This window comes from Peromyscus californicus, unplaced genomic scaffold (assembly GCF_007827085.1).
Source record: "Peromyscus californicus insignis strain IS unplaced genomic scaffold, ASM782708v3 Scaffold_15__1_contigs__length_86483966, whole genome shotgun sequence".
Taxonomy (NCBI): Eukaryota; Metazoa; Chordata; class Mammalia; order Rodentia; family Cricetidae; genus Peromyscus; species Peromyscus californicus.
In genome coordinates, this window is record NW_026294447.1 from 57,718,423 (window position 1) to 57,732,619 (window position 14,197).

The 14,197-nt window shown below is 43.5% G+C and overlaps 1 protein-coding gene across 5 annotated transcripts in view; it reads left to right on the forward strand.

The window, feature by feature from the left end:
* Positions 1–14,197, forward strand: part of Evl (Enah/Vasp-like) — a 149,028-nt gene that overhangs the window by 87,024 nt on the left and 47,807 nt on the right. For all 5 annotated transcript variants that reach the window (XM_052738946.1, XM_052738947.1, XM_052738944.1 and 2 more), the window contains one exon: positions 7,964–8,132. In XM_052738946.1, coding sequence (XP_052594906.1) covers positions 7,964–8,132 — 169 coding nt within the window. The remainder of the gene's footprint in view (positions 1–7,963; positions 8,133–14,197) is intronic.

The window sequence follows — 14,197 nt, forward strand, 5'->3', positions numbered from 1 at the left end:
AATCACAGACTGATAGATAACACAGTTTGAACTAGAACATATCAGACTTTCTGAATGCTTTTGAAGCACTAAGTAGCCTAATGTCCACATGACCTGTTAGGTGGCTTTCCAAGCAAGGGGTAAAGTTGGTGGCTTTGAGATGATTTAGGAAGTGCTGTGAGTCTAAGAATATGAGATTTCCGTAACAGTTTGTTGGGGTATTCTTTTGAGAATCCTCAAGTCTTCAAAGAGAAGTGGAGACCAGCTGTATATACATTTAGGATGGTGGCCTCATTGCTTAAAGAGCAAACATCTGAATTCCCTGTGACCTCCCAGTCTGAACCTCTAACTAGTCTGGATGGAAGAAAAGATGTCTGGGCACATGGAAGGAAGCTGCAGACCGAGTGGGTCCACCTGAAAGCATAGCATGTGGCGGTTTACTGCTCCTCTGGACAGGTGTTTTCCTTGTTCAGGATGTCCTTAACTGGGTGCCAGTCACATTTGGTTCACTTCTCTCCTGCTTCCTCAGCTTCAGACTTGAAAGATAGTCCTGCACGGTCATTACCCTAGTACTGGGTTGTATGTACTCATTACCTCTCTATGTGTGGCAGAACGGTGAACTAGCTGGGCTAGACCTTGCTTTCTGACGTTCTCCAGCATTCATTCATAGCCATGTTCTCCGGCACACGTGTGTATGTTTTTGATCATAAAAGCAGAAAAAGAGCCTTGTGGAGAGGCCCCAAGCTACTGCTGTGTCTCACCCCATGGCAGCTCTGAGGATGAGAAAGGACAAGACCTTGGAAGGGCAGCTAGAGCAGGGCAGGTGGAGCATGTGAGAGTGATGAGGACAGTGCAGGAGGCTGGAAGACACCTCCAGATGGTTCCTATCCAGTGACATTTCCCCATAAACTTCATGTAACGCAGTGTGAAGTGGGAGTAAATGGAACGATGACTTCATTTTGAGTGCCCACCAAATCCTTGTAGGCTTTGCCATGCCAGGTTCTACCGTACTAGCGTGTGATAGCTTTCCAAAGATGTGGGAACTAAGACCCTGTTTGCTTTACCCACAGCCTCTTACCTGAAATCCAGTAGATGAGCAGGAGCTCTGCCTCATCCTAGAGCCACCAAGTAGGCTCTTATGAGGGACTGCCTTGCTCCCAGCTCTGGGGGCCTTCTTCAGTGATGGTCTCATCCACTTTTAGGGATCACTTTTGGTGTTATATGGTGAAAGCAAACAAGTCAGGACTTTATGCGTTGCCTCAGAGTCTGGTCCAGTTTCTTGACTTGGGGCATGTGTCACTGCGTACTCCACCACTCACTAATTCCAGGCTGCCAAGTCAAAGGCAGCTAGTTTATATCAAGTGAATATGGAGTGGGAGTCTGGCAGTACAGACATGTCCTGACCTCCAGAAACTTACAGTCTTGAGGCACATAAGCTCTAAATAACTTTTTGTTTTTGTTTTTTGTTTTTCAAGACAAGGTTTCTCTGTAACAGCTCTGGCTGTCCTGGAACTTGCTCTGTAGAACAGGCTGGCCTTGAACTCACAGAGTTCAGCCTTGCCTCTGCCTCCCAAGTGCTGGGATTAAAAGCATGCACCACCACCACCCAGCTCTAAATAGCTTTTATAAAAGCACCAAAGTGATCAGATACACACAGGATCTGCAGTGGGGCCAGATGCAGAGACACCTCCTGGGGACATGAGTGACACCAATGTGTCACTATGGCACTGGTTTGTGGGTGAGAACTCTTCCTTTCCTGGATCATAATCCTCAGGACAGACACATGTTTAAGGCAGCATGCCTTACTCTTAGCAGTTGTCAAGTGAGTAGGAATGAATGGACAGGAGTTCTCAAGGTAGTGGTCCTTCATCTAAGCTTTGAGTCAGACCTCTGGATGTAGGAAGGAGAATGCATCTTAGGAAATAGTGTTCCTAACTACCTGAATAACAATGAAGTCATTTTCAAGGCCCAAATGTTGTGGGGATGTTTTTTTCTGCCAAGCACTGCTTTACCACCCGACACAGGCTGCTAGCCTCCCTCACTGAAGTGTGCTGGGCAATGTAACATCAGTTCCAGGACATCGACAAGCGAAATTCCATGGGCCAAGCCCAGGATCCACCCTGTTGTCCTGGTCCTCCCAAGGTGGGAATGGAACTGTGGCCTACATCTTTTACATCAGTCCTTAGGGAAACCTGTCAGGAGGCATTGTCCAACAGAGGGACCTGAAATAGCTGTTGGAGTAGCTTTTAGGAAAACACTTAGGTGGTAGGTTTGGGACATGATAGTAGAGCTCAAAGAAGGATTATCTCACACTTTGACTTAGGGCTTTTGCAAAGAGGTAATACACCACACACGTGGTAGCACACGCCTTTAATTCCAGCACTCAGCAGGCAGAGGCCACCCTGGTTTACATAAGTGAGTTCCAGACCAGCCAGAGCTACATGTCAAGACCCTGTCTCAAAAGAAAGGTAACATGTGTCTGAATTCTTTACAGATTAATGGGAATTACTTGTGTCAGTTCAGCTGGAAAGAGTGTCCTAGGCAGAAGAGAATGATCTGGGCCAGAGAGGCCACAGAAGCGGTACCTGTTAGGAGCCAGGAGTAGTTCCACCAGACTAGATGGGGGAGGGGCTCAGCTGGAGACCATTTGGGAGAACAGAATGTGAAGGGTTCTGAGGAACTGCCAGGAGCTAGGTAGTAACACATACCCTTCCAGGCTGTGCCTTACCTGCTGACACAGTGTGTATCTTAATTCCACCAGGTAAACCGTCAGGGAAATGAGGAAAGAGGAGGGAGGGCAGATAGTTGAAGGAAGATGAGCTTACAGACATCAGTTTGTCTGAGGTCATAATAGCTGTAAGTGGCCAGGCTCCCAGAGAGAGAGGTGTGGTGGGACTCAGGAGGCTGGAGGTAGGAAAGCAGCCAGAGAACTCTTGTGATGCTGTAGGTGAGGAAGGGCTTAGGCACTGGCAGCAAGGGGGACAGAAAGCAGCAGAGCTGAGACATGTTTAGGAAATGCAACAGCTGGCCTTTTAGCCTCAAAGGGCGAGGATCAAAGAGGTAAGTATCTGCAGTGACGCCCAGGTGTCAGGTGTGGCCTTGAGGCGGGGCTACTGGCACTTCATATATTAGGAAACATTGTGAAGGTTTCCTGTTTGAGCATGTTGAGTTTTGAGGTACCTAAGGTATAGCCAGTAGTCTGAAATATAGGGTCAGGATCAGAGAGCTTCATTAACCCAGGATCTCTCAACATACTGGTGATCACTGTGAACACTGTGGCCATGGGTGAGAACCATGAGAACCTTCCAGGATTGTTGGCACCAGAATCTGCAATCACGTAGAGACCCAGGCCCTGTCTGAAACTCACACTGAGCCAGAAACACATAAGGGGATCTGGGGACTTGTTTTGTAATAAGCACCTTGTTAGTTTTTACAACACACACAATTTTGAGAGCCGTGGGCATGGAGTGAGAGAAGAAATTGGAAATAGCTCACATTTGGGAAGCAGCAAGATTTAAGGTAAGCTTTAAAATCGACTTGAAGCAGGGGCCCATTTGAGGGCATGGCCAAGGCATATTTCACACACCCTCGTCTTTATAAATGATTTCAGAGTTTCCTAGACACTTCACACCTTTCCTCGGCCCCAGCTAAAGAACCTGATATAAGAGGAATGTAGTAGACTCAAAACTATGAAGGAGGCTGAAAAATGAATCCCCTAAACCATCCTAGCGAACCAGGAGAGTTAGTCAGGAGACATTTCAAAACTAAAGACAGCAGCATTAGAGTCTCCAGGAGCAGTCTGGTGATTTGGGAGACTCTCTTTCATGTATCCTCAGGAACAGAAGCCAGCTCCAGTGGCAGCTTGAAGAGTAGGAGGACTAGGGGTAAACGTAGACCATCAGTTTGCTGAAAGAAAGGATCTGGAGGGGAGCCACTGAGAGTAAGGGCCAGTCTACTGGAGTTTATTAGGCGTGTCCTCTGAGTTATAGTCCTCTGAGTGAAAGATAACATTTCTAAAATGTGAACCACCATTAGGGTGACCACCTTGTGCCAGTGTGCCTGGACTGTTCTGGTTTCCATAGGGAATGTCCTACATCCTGGGAAGCCCCTGAGTCACATGGTCTTGTTGGAAAGATAAAACAAACCTCCAAACCAGAGTGGGTGAGCTGTTTTGTGTGACAGAAACCATCAAGCCAGCACACTGGGCCTGAGCAGGACAACCACTCGCTTCTGGGCCAGTACACAGCACCCCTACACTGCTATGCCCTCCTGGATGTTAGTGTGGCCCAGGGAGCCAGTTTCTACCCTGGACCTGGGCTGAGGAGAGGCAGCTGACAGCTTCAGCAGCTTCCCTCTGTGGATTTGATTACCCTCAGAGTTGTGGCTTACTGCTCCCTATCCTAGCCCCTTGTGAAGCAGAGGACTCTGCTTGGTGATCTGTGGCAGATGCTGTTAGTAGCCACACTGTCTCTGAGACAGTGGGGTAGAAGTGCCACTGGAATGTCCCATTAGCACACAATCACAAGTGTACCTTTTCTCCCACACTCTTAGAGCCATTGTTCAGTAATTGATTACCAGTGTGCACCAGGTGCTGGGGACTGGTTTCATCAAGAGAAAAACAAGAGTCTCTACCTTCAAGAGCTCATAGTCTCGGGGACAGACACTGAGAATCAGGACACACAAGTGCTGTGGTTGAGACAAAGGAGAGCATGTATCTCTAATCAGACAGGTACAACCAAGTCTGATGCCTTTCCCAAGTACATGATTAAGTTTCAAAATTGTATTAGAAAGTGTGGGGTATGTTTTGCCTGTATGCCTTTTAAGAGAGATACCAATGGATATTCAAAAGTAGTCTATGGTGTATGGTCTAAAAGAGTCAACTGCTCAGCCAGTGAGTGACAAGGCAGAACATGTTACTTCCATTCTTCCCTTCACACAGTGCTTGGCAGTTTTCTGGAGGGCCTCTGAGGTCAGACAGTGCTCTTCAGGTTCACATGAGGAAATGCTGTATTCCTCCTCTACCACAGAAGTGCAATGGGAAGCTTTCTTTGGAGTGTGTCTTCAAGGCATTTTGAGAGAAACTACAGGCTCACATATTTTTTTTTACACTTCTTATACGAGCCCAAGACAGTAATGGAATTGAGCTACCTTCCTGCCTTCTGCCAGGGAGGAACCCCTCATTGGACACTGTACGGACTGCTTAGAGCAGCCTGTGATGTCCCAGGAGGAAAAGCTCAGAACCTGGTAGTTTAGTGTCATTCAGAACAAATCACAGTATGTATTTTGAATCATCCCCTCAAATACACACATACAGACACAGTTATAGTATGATCATATGAAAAGCCTGAAGACATTGGGACCTCATGAGAACCACCCTCATCTTTCCTCTCCAGCTTTGTAGGGTTGAATTTTATCAGAGCCATGGAGCTCTGAGGCCATGTGCATGCTGGCCTGAGTTACCAGGGGCCTGTTGAGAAGGAAGTAGGAAGCCTTTTTTTTTTTTCAGAAGATCATTTTATATGTCTAGATTTTAAAAATTCATCCACATACATCTCTACATTATTCACTAAGCTATCAAATTTCTTCAAATGCTAGCTGACTTAGACATAAGTTCACTATGCCCATGGAGTGTGTGTGGTGCTGTTTGTGTTCATCCAAGTGAATGGGCTGAGAAGGCAGTTGAACTGCTCGAACCCAGCAGCAATGACAGCTGCATAGCCATTGAGATTTTACCCACCCCCCCAAACTCCAAGGCCTAATCAGCTCACATTAGCAATATAAATGGCAAGAAAAATGTGCACTTCCTTTCATTTAGACTTACTAGTAGCGATAAACTGAGAGACAGAAAAGTACCATTCAAATGAGAGAAAACAACCGCGTTTTTGGTTAACCACAAGAGCGCAAAGTGTTAAAAACAACAGCCAAAAAAAAAAAAAAAAGAAGAAGAAAAAGAAAAAGAAAGAAAGGAAATAGGAACCTGTCTGCCACTGGTGCTAAAATATCTAGCACGTGACAGCGCAGTGCAAATGCTTTATTTCTTTTATCTTTCTTACTAAGACCCCTGATACATCGCACCCACTCTGGTGGCCTGCAGCTCTCTGCATACTGTGTGCTTCATGCCTCTGCCTCTGTCTGGGCTGTCTGCCTCCTCTGCCTGGACTCCTACATCCACTTCATCTAGGAGCTGAACACTGTCATCTTTAACCCCAAACCACTTTCTTCATAAGTCTCCCTTGGTTCCCACAAGTTCTCTTGGCCAGGTAAGATTTGTAGTTCTTTGTCTGATTCCTATCTGTAAGCTTCCTGCAGGTAGCCACTGCCCTATTCATCTGTTTTTTTGACTCACTGGCATCTGTGCTAAGGTTAACACACCCAATTTATCACCTACATACTAGAAGAAAAGCTGATAAATAAGGAATTCAATTGACGAGAGTTACTGAAATGGCAAAGGGGTTGGTAGTAGCTTTGCCATGAGGTAATGGGTAGAAAGACCAAGATGATCCTTCAGTGGTCTGGTGGGCTGCCGTGGACTGTTCAGAAAACACTCTGTGACTGAAAAGCAAGGAGTAGAGTGTACTGAGACCTAGGAGGGCTATCTAAATCAGTCATTCAACCACCAACAGGGCTCTTTAGAGAGGAGTCAGTCAATGCCCAATTATTCAAAGGCTTGCTTGTATTGTCAGGACTGCTTTATTGAATGTGATGGAGAATTGGTTTATATCTAGGGCTCTTTTCAGCTCTGAGAGTCTCCAGTGAGCACTTATTAGACACTTGCTGTATGCACTCTACCAAAAGGTAATAGTCCATATTCTGAACCACGGGATCTGAGCCACAGAAGAGATCCTGAGCTCAGACCTCTACACTCAGGATGCGTTGGTCACATTTCCAGATCACAGAGGACCGACTGATCCTAAAAAGCATCACTTCTGTGCTGGGTACAAGGCTCTTTTTCCAAATAGTTTGGTTCCCTACCCTTACTGTGATGAAATGAACACAGTGTGACACTTTTCTTGCCTGCTTGGTCTGGTCCTTATGATTACCCAGCAGTGAATTACTGTTCACTTTGCTTCTTCACTGTTACTCTGCACGGTGTAGACTTTATTTCCAGTCTACTGCTGTCCTGCTTGGTCTCTTTTATAAACACTCACTCTCCAATTGTCAGCCACTTCTTAGCTTTTCAATTGGGTAATTACATGCTACTACATGCTACTTACATGCTACTAAGACTGTGTTCAAGATTCTTGGGTTCTGAAAACTAAATAGTTTGCAGGTGTCTTCATGTATTCATTTTAATGGTGACATTTACCTCTCCAGAGAATGCTTCTGCTGATTCTTTGGTTTTCTGACATATTCTGAACAGGTGCTTTGCCAGGTGTCTTCAGCCCAGAACCAGTGTGTGTGGATAACTGTTGCTCAGTTCTTTAGGTCAGCTAACTTCCTCATTGTCTCCACAGCATTTCTAATGCTGTCTTGTCTTGATACTAGATATAAACTGAACACTTTGATGGATGCTGCAAAGAAATCCTCTGTGTGGTGTACTCTGAAATTAAACATAACTGGCTGGATATCTGAGATTCTTTCTCTGGGTACCTGGATAAACTCATGTGAATCCTTTCCAGCCCCTCAGCCACTCTTTCCTCTTCATCAAATGGGGGGTAATTAGTGACTACATCATAAGCTGTAAGGCAGCAGCATTTAGATTCATTGTATTATTTAACATAGGATTTATAATAACTAATAATAATTCCTCTTTTCTTCAAGCACTCCTCTTTGCAAAGCAAAGCTGTGAGTCCCCCAAGCTGTGGGATTTGGGCAGATACTCTTCTACTCTGCATAGTCTTTTTTGGGTGACAAACTCATCACTTCACAGAATAGCACTGCTGTGAACAGTTAGAAGTTCTGGCAGCAAGTTTATGTCATGCTGCCTTTGACCTCTATCCCACCATAGCCAGGTATGACACTGCGGATTTTCTTCTCTCTGCAGTGAACAGAGTATCTGCCAAGCGCGGGCTTCCGTGATGGTCTACGATGACACCAGTAAGAAATGGGTACCAATCAAGCCTGGCCAGCAGGGATTCAGCCGGATCAACATTTACCACAACACTGCCAGCAACACCTTCAGAGTTGTTGGAGTCAAGCTACAGGATCAGCAGGTAAGTGCTGGAGTCAGCATCACACCCCTGAGCTGCGAGCCTCCCAGTGCATGCTTGGTGAAAAGAGGGCCCAGGCACTTCACCATCTGGAGAGAGATCGGGGTTCAACCCTGACTCTGCAGCCTTATAGCCAAAGTGTGAAACCAAAAGCAAAGTATCTCTTCTGAGAGTCACTTCCCATGTCATATGCAAACAGTAAGCTACATCTTTCTGCTCTGTTGTGTCAGATCAGAATATAATGACAGATAAAATAGAAAATAAAATAAAACATTCTGTCAGATCAGACTAAAATAACAATTGTGAGAAGTCTTTGAAAAATACAGTATGCATGGGCTAGGGAGATGCCTCTGTAGATAAAAGTGCACAAGTGTGAGAACTAGAATTTAGGTCCCCAGAATTAATTAAAAAATTAGACAAATTGGTGGCCATCTGCAGCCCCAACACTCAGGAGAAAGAGATGGGGATCCCCAGGGCAGGCTGACTAGCCAGACTAACTAACTAGAACCTGCAAGCTCCATATCCAACCAGAGACCCTGCCTCAATAAATAAGGCAGGGAATGATCACCAAATGTGGTAGTACATACCTTTAATTCCAGCACTCAGGAGGCAAAGGCAGGCTAATCTATATGAGTTTGAGATCAGCCTGGTCTACACAGTGAGTGCTAGACCAGCCAAAGTTACATAGTGAGACCTTGTCTAAAAAATTTTTTTAAGTAGAACACAATTAAAGAAGACACTTGACATCAACCTCTGGCACCTACACTTACACTTGGATGCAAATAAGCATACATAAATGCACACCAAACATTCAAAAAAAAGAAAGAAAGAGAAAAATATATAGATGTTTTAGTCACATTCTGTACTTACATTTATAATTTGCTACTGAGATTTGGGGTTATAACCCCAACTTGACTTTGAAGAGAACGCCAAGGTGATAGGAGGATGGTATCATCTCTCCCTAGCATACAGCCTGGACAAATCAGCTGAGGCAGGTACAAGTCATTTCCCCTGTCCATTCATGTCACACACAACCAAGGCAAAGTGGTCTAATGTAACTTAGTGACCTTGGTAAGTGCCTCAGTGCTCCCTACCCTGTTGCCTGTTGGAAGATTGACAAAGCATTTTGAGCAGTGAGGCTGGAAGATCTGTGGTTTTGTTGTTTATTAAAACAACAGCTGAGATGGCTCAGTGGGGGACTGTCCTTCCAGAGGACCTGGGTTCAATTTCCAACACCCACATGTCAACTTACAACTGTCTGTAACTCCAGTTCCAGGGCATCCAATGCCTTTTTCTGGTTTCCTCGGACACCAAGTGCTCACAGACATACATGGTACTTAGATATACATGTAGGCATACACATAAAGCAATAATAATAATAATAATAATAATAATTGTTGCTGTTGTTGGCCGAGCGGTGGTGGCACACGCCTTTAATCATAGCACTTGGGAGGCAGTGGCAGGAGGATCTCAGTGAGTTCAAGGCCAGCCTGGTCTACAAAGCAAGTTCCAGGACAGCCAGGACTGTTACACAGAGAAACCCTTTCTCGGAAAAACAACAACAACAACAAAGGCAAAAACAAAACAAATAATAATAATAATAATTGTTGTTGTTTAAAAACATCTCTCCTTAAACAATGTTTTCAGGTGGCTTTTTGGTCAAGCTGGCTAAGAGAACAGCAGGTTCCCTGCTGTCTCTGAAGCTGGCAGCAAGTTAACAATGTAAAGACAAACTTGGACTTCTGGTTTAAATGTTGCCCACTGGACAGGTTTCTGCATTGGCTCAAACAGTCCTAGTGAGTTTCAGAGTCTGTGTCCCTTTTAGGCAAGAGAGACAAACACACTTCTGGACTCTGCTCCAAGGTAGCCTGCCTAACCCTGAGCTTGTGCAGCCTTTCCTTTCCCTTGTTGATGTCTCTCTAGGCATCTCCTTGGACATGAAGTCCATTGCTGGCTACTATTCCTGCATCAAAGTGCACCTAAGTGATTGCTGTTTTAATTTTTTTAATCTGCAGCTGAGGCAGGGAATCTCAATCAGTGTCTCATGCATGGTAAGCTAAGCAAAGGCTTCATGTGGCCTAGGCAAGCACTCTACCACTGAGTCACAGCTGTAGTCTTTACTGATAACTTGTGGCAAATTTTCTATTCCTATCACACCATTTGGTTGCTCATGAACCTCTAGTACTGTGAACCAAATGGATTTCTTTTCTCTATAAAGTTAGCCTGCTTCTGATGCTCCATTGTAGTAATGAAAACAGACTAACAGCAAGTATACTGTTAAAAGATGCTGTGTGTTACACTGTGAGCCGGTGAGGTGATCTGGGTTTGGGGGAAGATTTTGAGAAGGTTATTCTGTCATCAGATGGAGATTTGGGTCTCAAGAGTCTACCAGCCTGTAGATTCTATATTGTTTTTAGATCCTAGCCAATAGCACAGCAGCCAGGGAGATTGTTCTCTACCATTAAGCTTCTTTCTTTGTAAAAGATCTTTAGATTATTTTTACTCAGAAGACTCAAAACCATGTTAGACAGTATTTGGTGTTTCAAGGGCTTCCTCTTAAAAAAAAAAAAAGGAAAGGCACTCCCATGTACTCCTACACTCCCCAAAATAAAACGTGCACACAGTGTTATTATGAGCTCCTATGTGGAAAGTGCAACATTTAAAAATAAGCTTATCCTTCGAAAGTACCTAAATGAGTCCTGCCAAATCCTGGGGAATTATCTTTAAAATAAACCTGACTAGAAAAGGTTGAAAGTGAAGGATTAGAAAACTGTAAACCTTAGAAACACTATCATAATAAGCTGGTGGCTGGTATGTATGTCAGATATGACAGGCAACAAGTATTCCAAAGAAAGACTGACCTTTTTAATAAGAGGCTCCATCAGAAGAGAAGTCACAGAAGCCCTAAATTTGAATGCATCTAATAATGTATGTTCTAAATATATAAGCAGAAATGGACCAATCTAAAGGTTTCAGGAAATAGACTAATTGCGAAGCCTACTTGCAGATTCTAATCATGCCTCCAAGTAGCATACTGAAGAAGTAGACAGAAATGAGTGGAAACAAAGGGATTTTTGTTAGCATTATTAACCAGCTTGACCTGATTTATGTTGTGGAAACTGCAGCCAACACCTGTACAGTATTACAGGAGTCTTAGTTGGGCTTTCTATTGCTGTGAAAAGACACCATGACCACAGCAAACTGTTAATAAGGAAAGCATTTAATTGGGGCTGGCTTACGGTCCATTATTATTATGGTAGGGAGCATGACGGCACACAGGCAAACATGGTCCTGGAGAAGGAGCTGAGAGTTCTGCATCTGGATCAGCAGGCAGCAGAAAGAGAGCGACACTGGGTCTGGCTTGAGCTTCTGAAACCTCAAAGCCTACCTCCAGTGACACACTTCTCCAACAAGGCCACACCTCCAATAATAACACTCCTATGAGCCTATGGGGGTCATTTTCATTCAAACCACAACAAGATATATACCAACATAGCCCTTATGCTAGACTATGGGGCACACCAAAATGAAAATGATCAAAATCATGCAGAGTATATTCTTTTAAAATTTCTATTATTATTTTTCTATATTTGGTGTGTGTTGTACATACTGTGTGGATGCATGTCATCACTCGTGTGAAGTTCAAAGGATAACTTTATGGAGTTGATTCACTTCTTCCGCTTTTACATAGGCACTGAGCATTGCAAGACTTGCATAACAAGCACCTTTGCCTGCTGGGCCATCTCACCAGCCCCTAGAGTGTATTCTTTGATCACAGAGGGATCAAACCAGAGTCAGTAACAGGAAGATAACTAATAAAACCTCCACATTTGTTTTCGTTGTACAATCAGTTAGTGTGCAGTCGTCATGAAAAGTAGTAGATTACTAACGGAATCAGGACAAACAAGAAATGGAAATGTAAGACAGAGAATACTTAGTGCTTCTCAATCGTGAAGATCAGCACAGCTTGTGAGCACACAGGAGAAATTTTGTGTTATAGATGTATATATTACAAAAGAAGAATGATTAAAATTGGCGGTCTGTGCTTTTTATCTCAGGAAGCTAGGGAAATAGTTAAATCCAACAAAAGTAGGAGGGAGAAAACCATAATTTTTTTTTTTTTATCTAACTGGGTCTGGAGAGATGGCTCAGACATTCAGTGTTTGCTGCTTTTGCAGAGAACCTGAGTTCTGTTCCCAGTACCCACAGCAAGCAGCTCACAACCAGCATCAAAGAGTCCAACACAACACCCTCCTCGGATCTCCTATACACATTCGGTATTCACACACACACAAGCAAATACATAAAAATATTTTTAAATGAAATTTTAAAAACTCTAACAATATAAAGTGTATTAATAAATATCTTGGTTCTTTGAAGCAAAAATGTTGGTTCTCTAAAAATAAAATTAAGAAACTCATAATAAGTCAAGCGATTTTTTTAAAGAAAAATACAAATTGTGAATATCAGAAATCAGAAGGGTAGTATTACTATTACCCTGTAAACATTGAAAATCAATATGCTGGGAAGTTAGGCAGCTTAAATTAGGTAGAGTATTTATGGCCAAGTGCCTTAAAAGCTGCCAAAGCGAACATGAGAGTAATAGAAAAACTAAATCATGTTGTATACTAAAGCAATTTAGTCTATAATTCCAAGTGTAACCTTCCCACAAAGGAAACCTCAGGCACAGGTGGCCACCCCAGTGAACTCTACCATGCATTTGGGGGGAAACAGTGCTAGACTTACAGAGCACCTGTAGCAGGAATCTTAAAAGTTCTTATTAATAAAACAAACCCAGAGCCAAGTATTGGGGTGAAGCTGGAAGATCAGAGAGACAGAACAAGCCACAGCTAACCTCACCTGGCCAACTTCTCAGCTGATCTTGTTTCCTCAGTGTTCTCATATCCGAATGGCTCTCAGCTGAACTGTGCTGCTGGAAGCCTGAAAGCTTAACTAGCCAAAAGCTTAACCAGCCAAATGCTTCTAGTTCCTGGTCCTCACGCCTTATATACTTTTCTGCTTTCTACCACCACTCCCTGGGATTAAAGGCTCGCTTTCTGGGATTAAAGGCGTGTGTCATCATGCCTGGCCGTTTCCAATGTGGCCTTGAACTCACAGAGATCCAGAGGGATTTCTACTTCTGGAGTGCTAGGATTAAAGGTGTGAGTGCCACCATTTTCTAGCCTTTGTATCTAGTGGCTGCTCTGTCTCTGACCCCAGATAAGTTTATTAGGGTGCACAATATTTTGGAGAACACAATACCACCACAAGCACCCAGAGGTGAGAGGACAGATCCTGCTTATCTGAACAATGAATTAATGACTTGAGCCAAATAAATGTTTTTTAAACTCCTGACAAGTGATATGATTTATTACAGGAATGCAAAGTTAACTTAACAAGGGGGAACTGTATAAATTAGAAAAGGCATTTAGTAAAACTCAGTGTCCCTTCATGATATTCCTGTTAGATAGCTATTAGTGTAGAGAAGCGTCAACAAGATGGCTCAGTAGGTAAAGGTGCTTGCTGCCAAACCTGGTGACCTGAGTTCAGTCCCCAGAATCCACAGGGAGGGGAAAGAACCAACTCCCACTGGTCCTCTCACCTCCATGCTCATTCCATGGCACACACATGTATATACCCCTGCATACACACATATGCACACAAAGAAATGCAATAAACATTTTTAAATAGTGAAGAGAGTCTGAATTGCCTACAAACTATTATGGTACTATGATTACTATAACATATATTAACATATTGTTATGCTAAATGAGTTTAGTAGACACCTGTATTTTTTTTAATATATTAGCAATAAATAAAATGAAACTGTTTGAAATGGTATTTGAAAGCTTACCAGACAATTTTCAAGGCTTAGGAATAACTCTCACTGCAACTGCACACCTTCCATACACTGGAAGCTGGTAAGATGTCTGAGAGGACTCAAGCAGCCAAGCCGCTAGGAGACTGACCACATTCATGAACTGAGGCCGGGCTGTTATTAGATGTCACTTCTTCAAAATCTCACCCACTTAAAATTCCAGCAAGTGTTTTATAGAAACTAGTAGTTT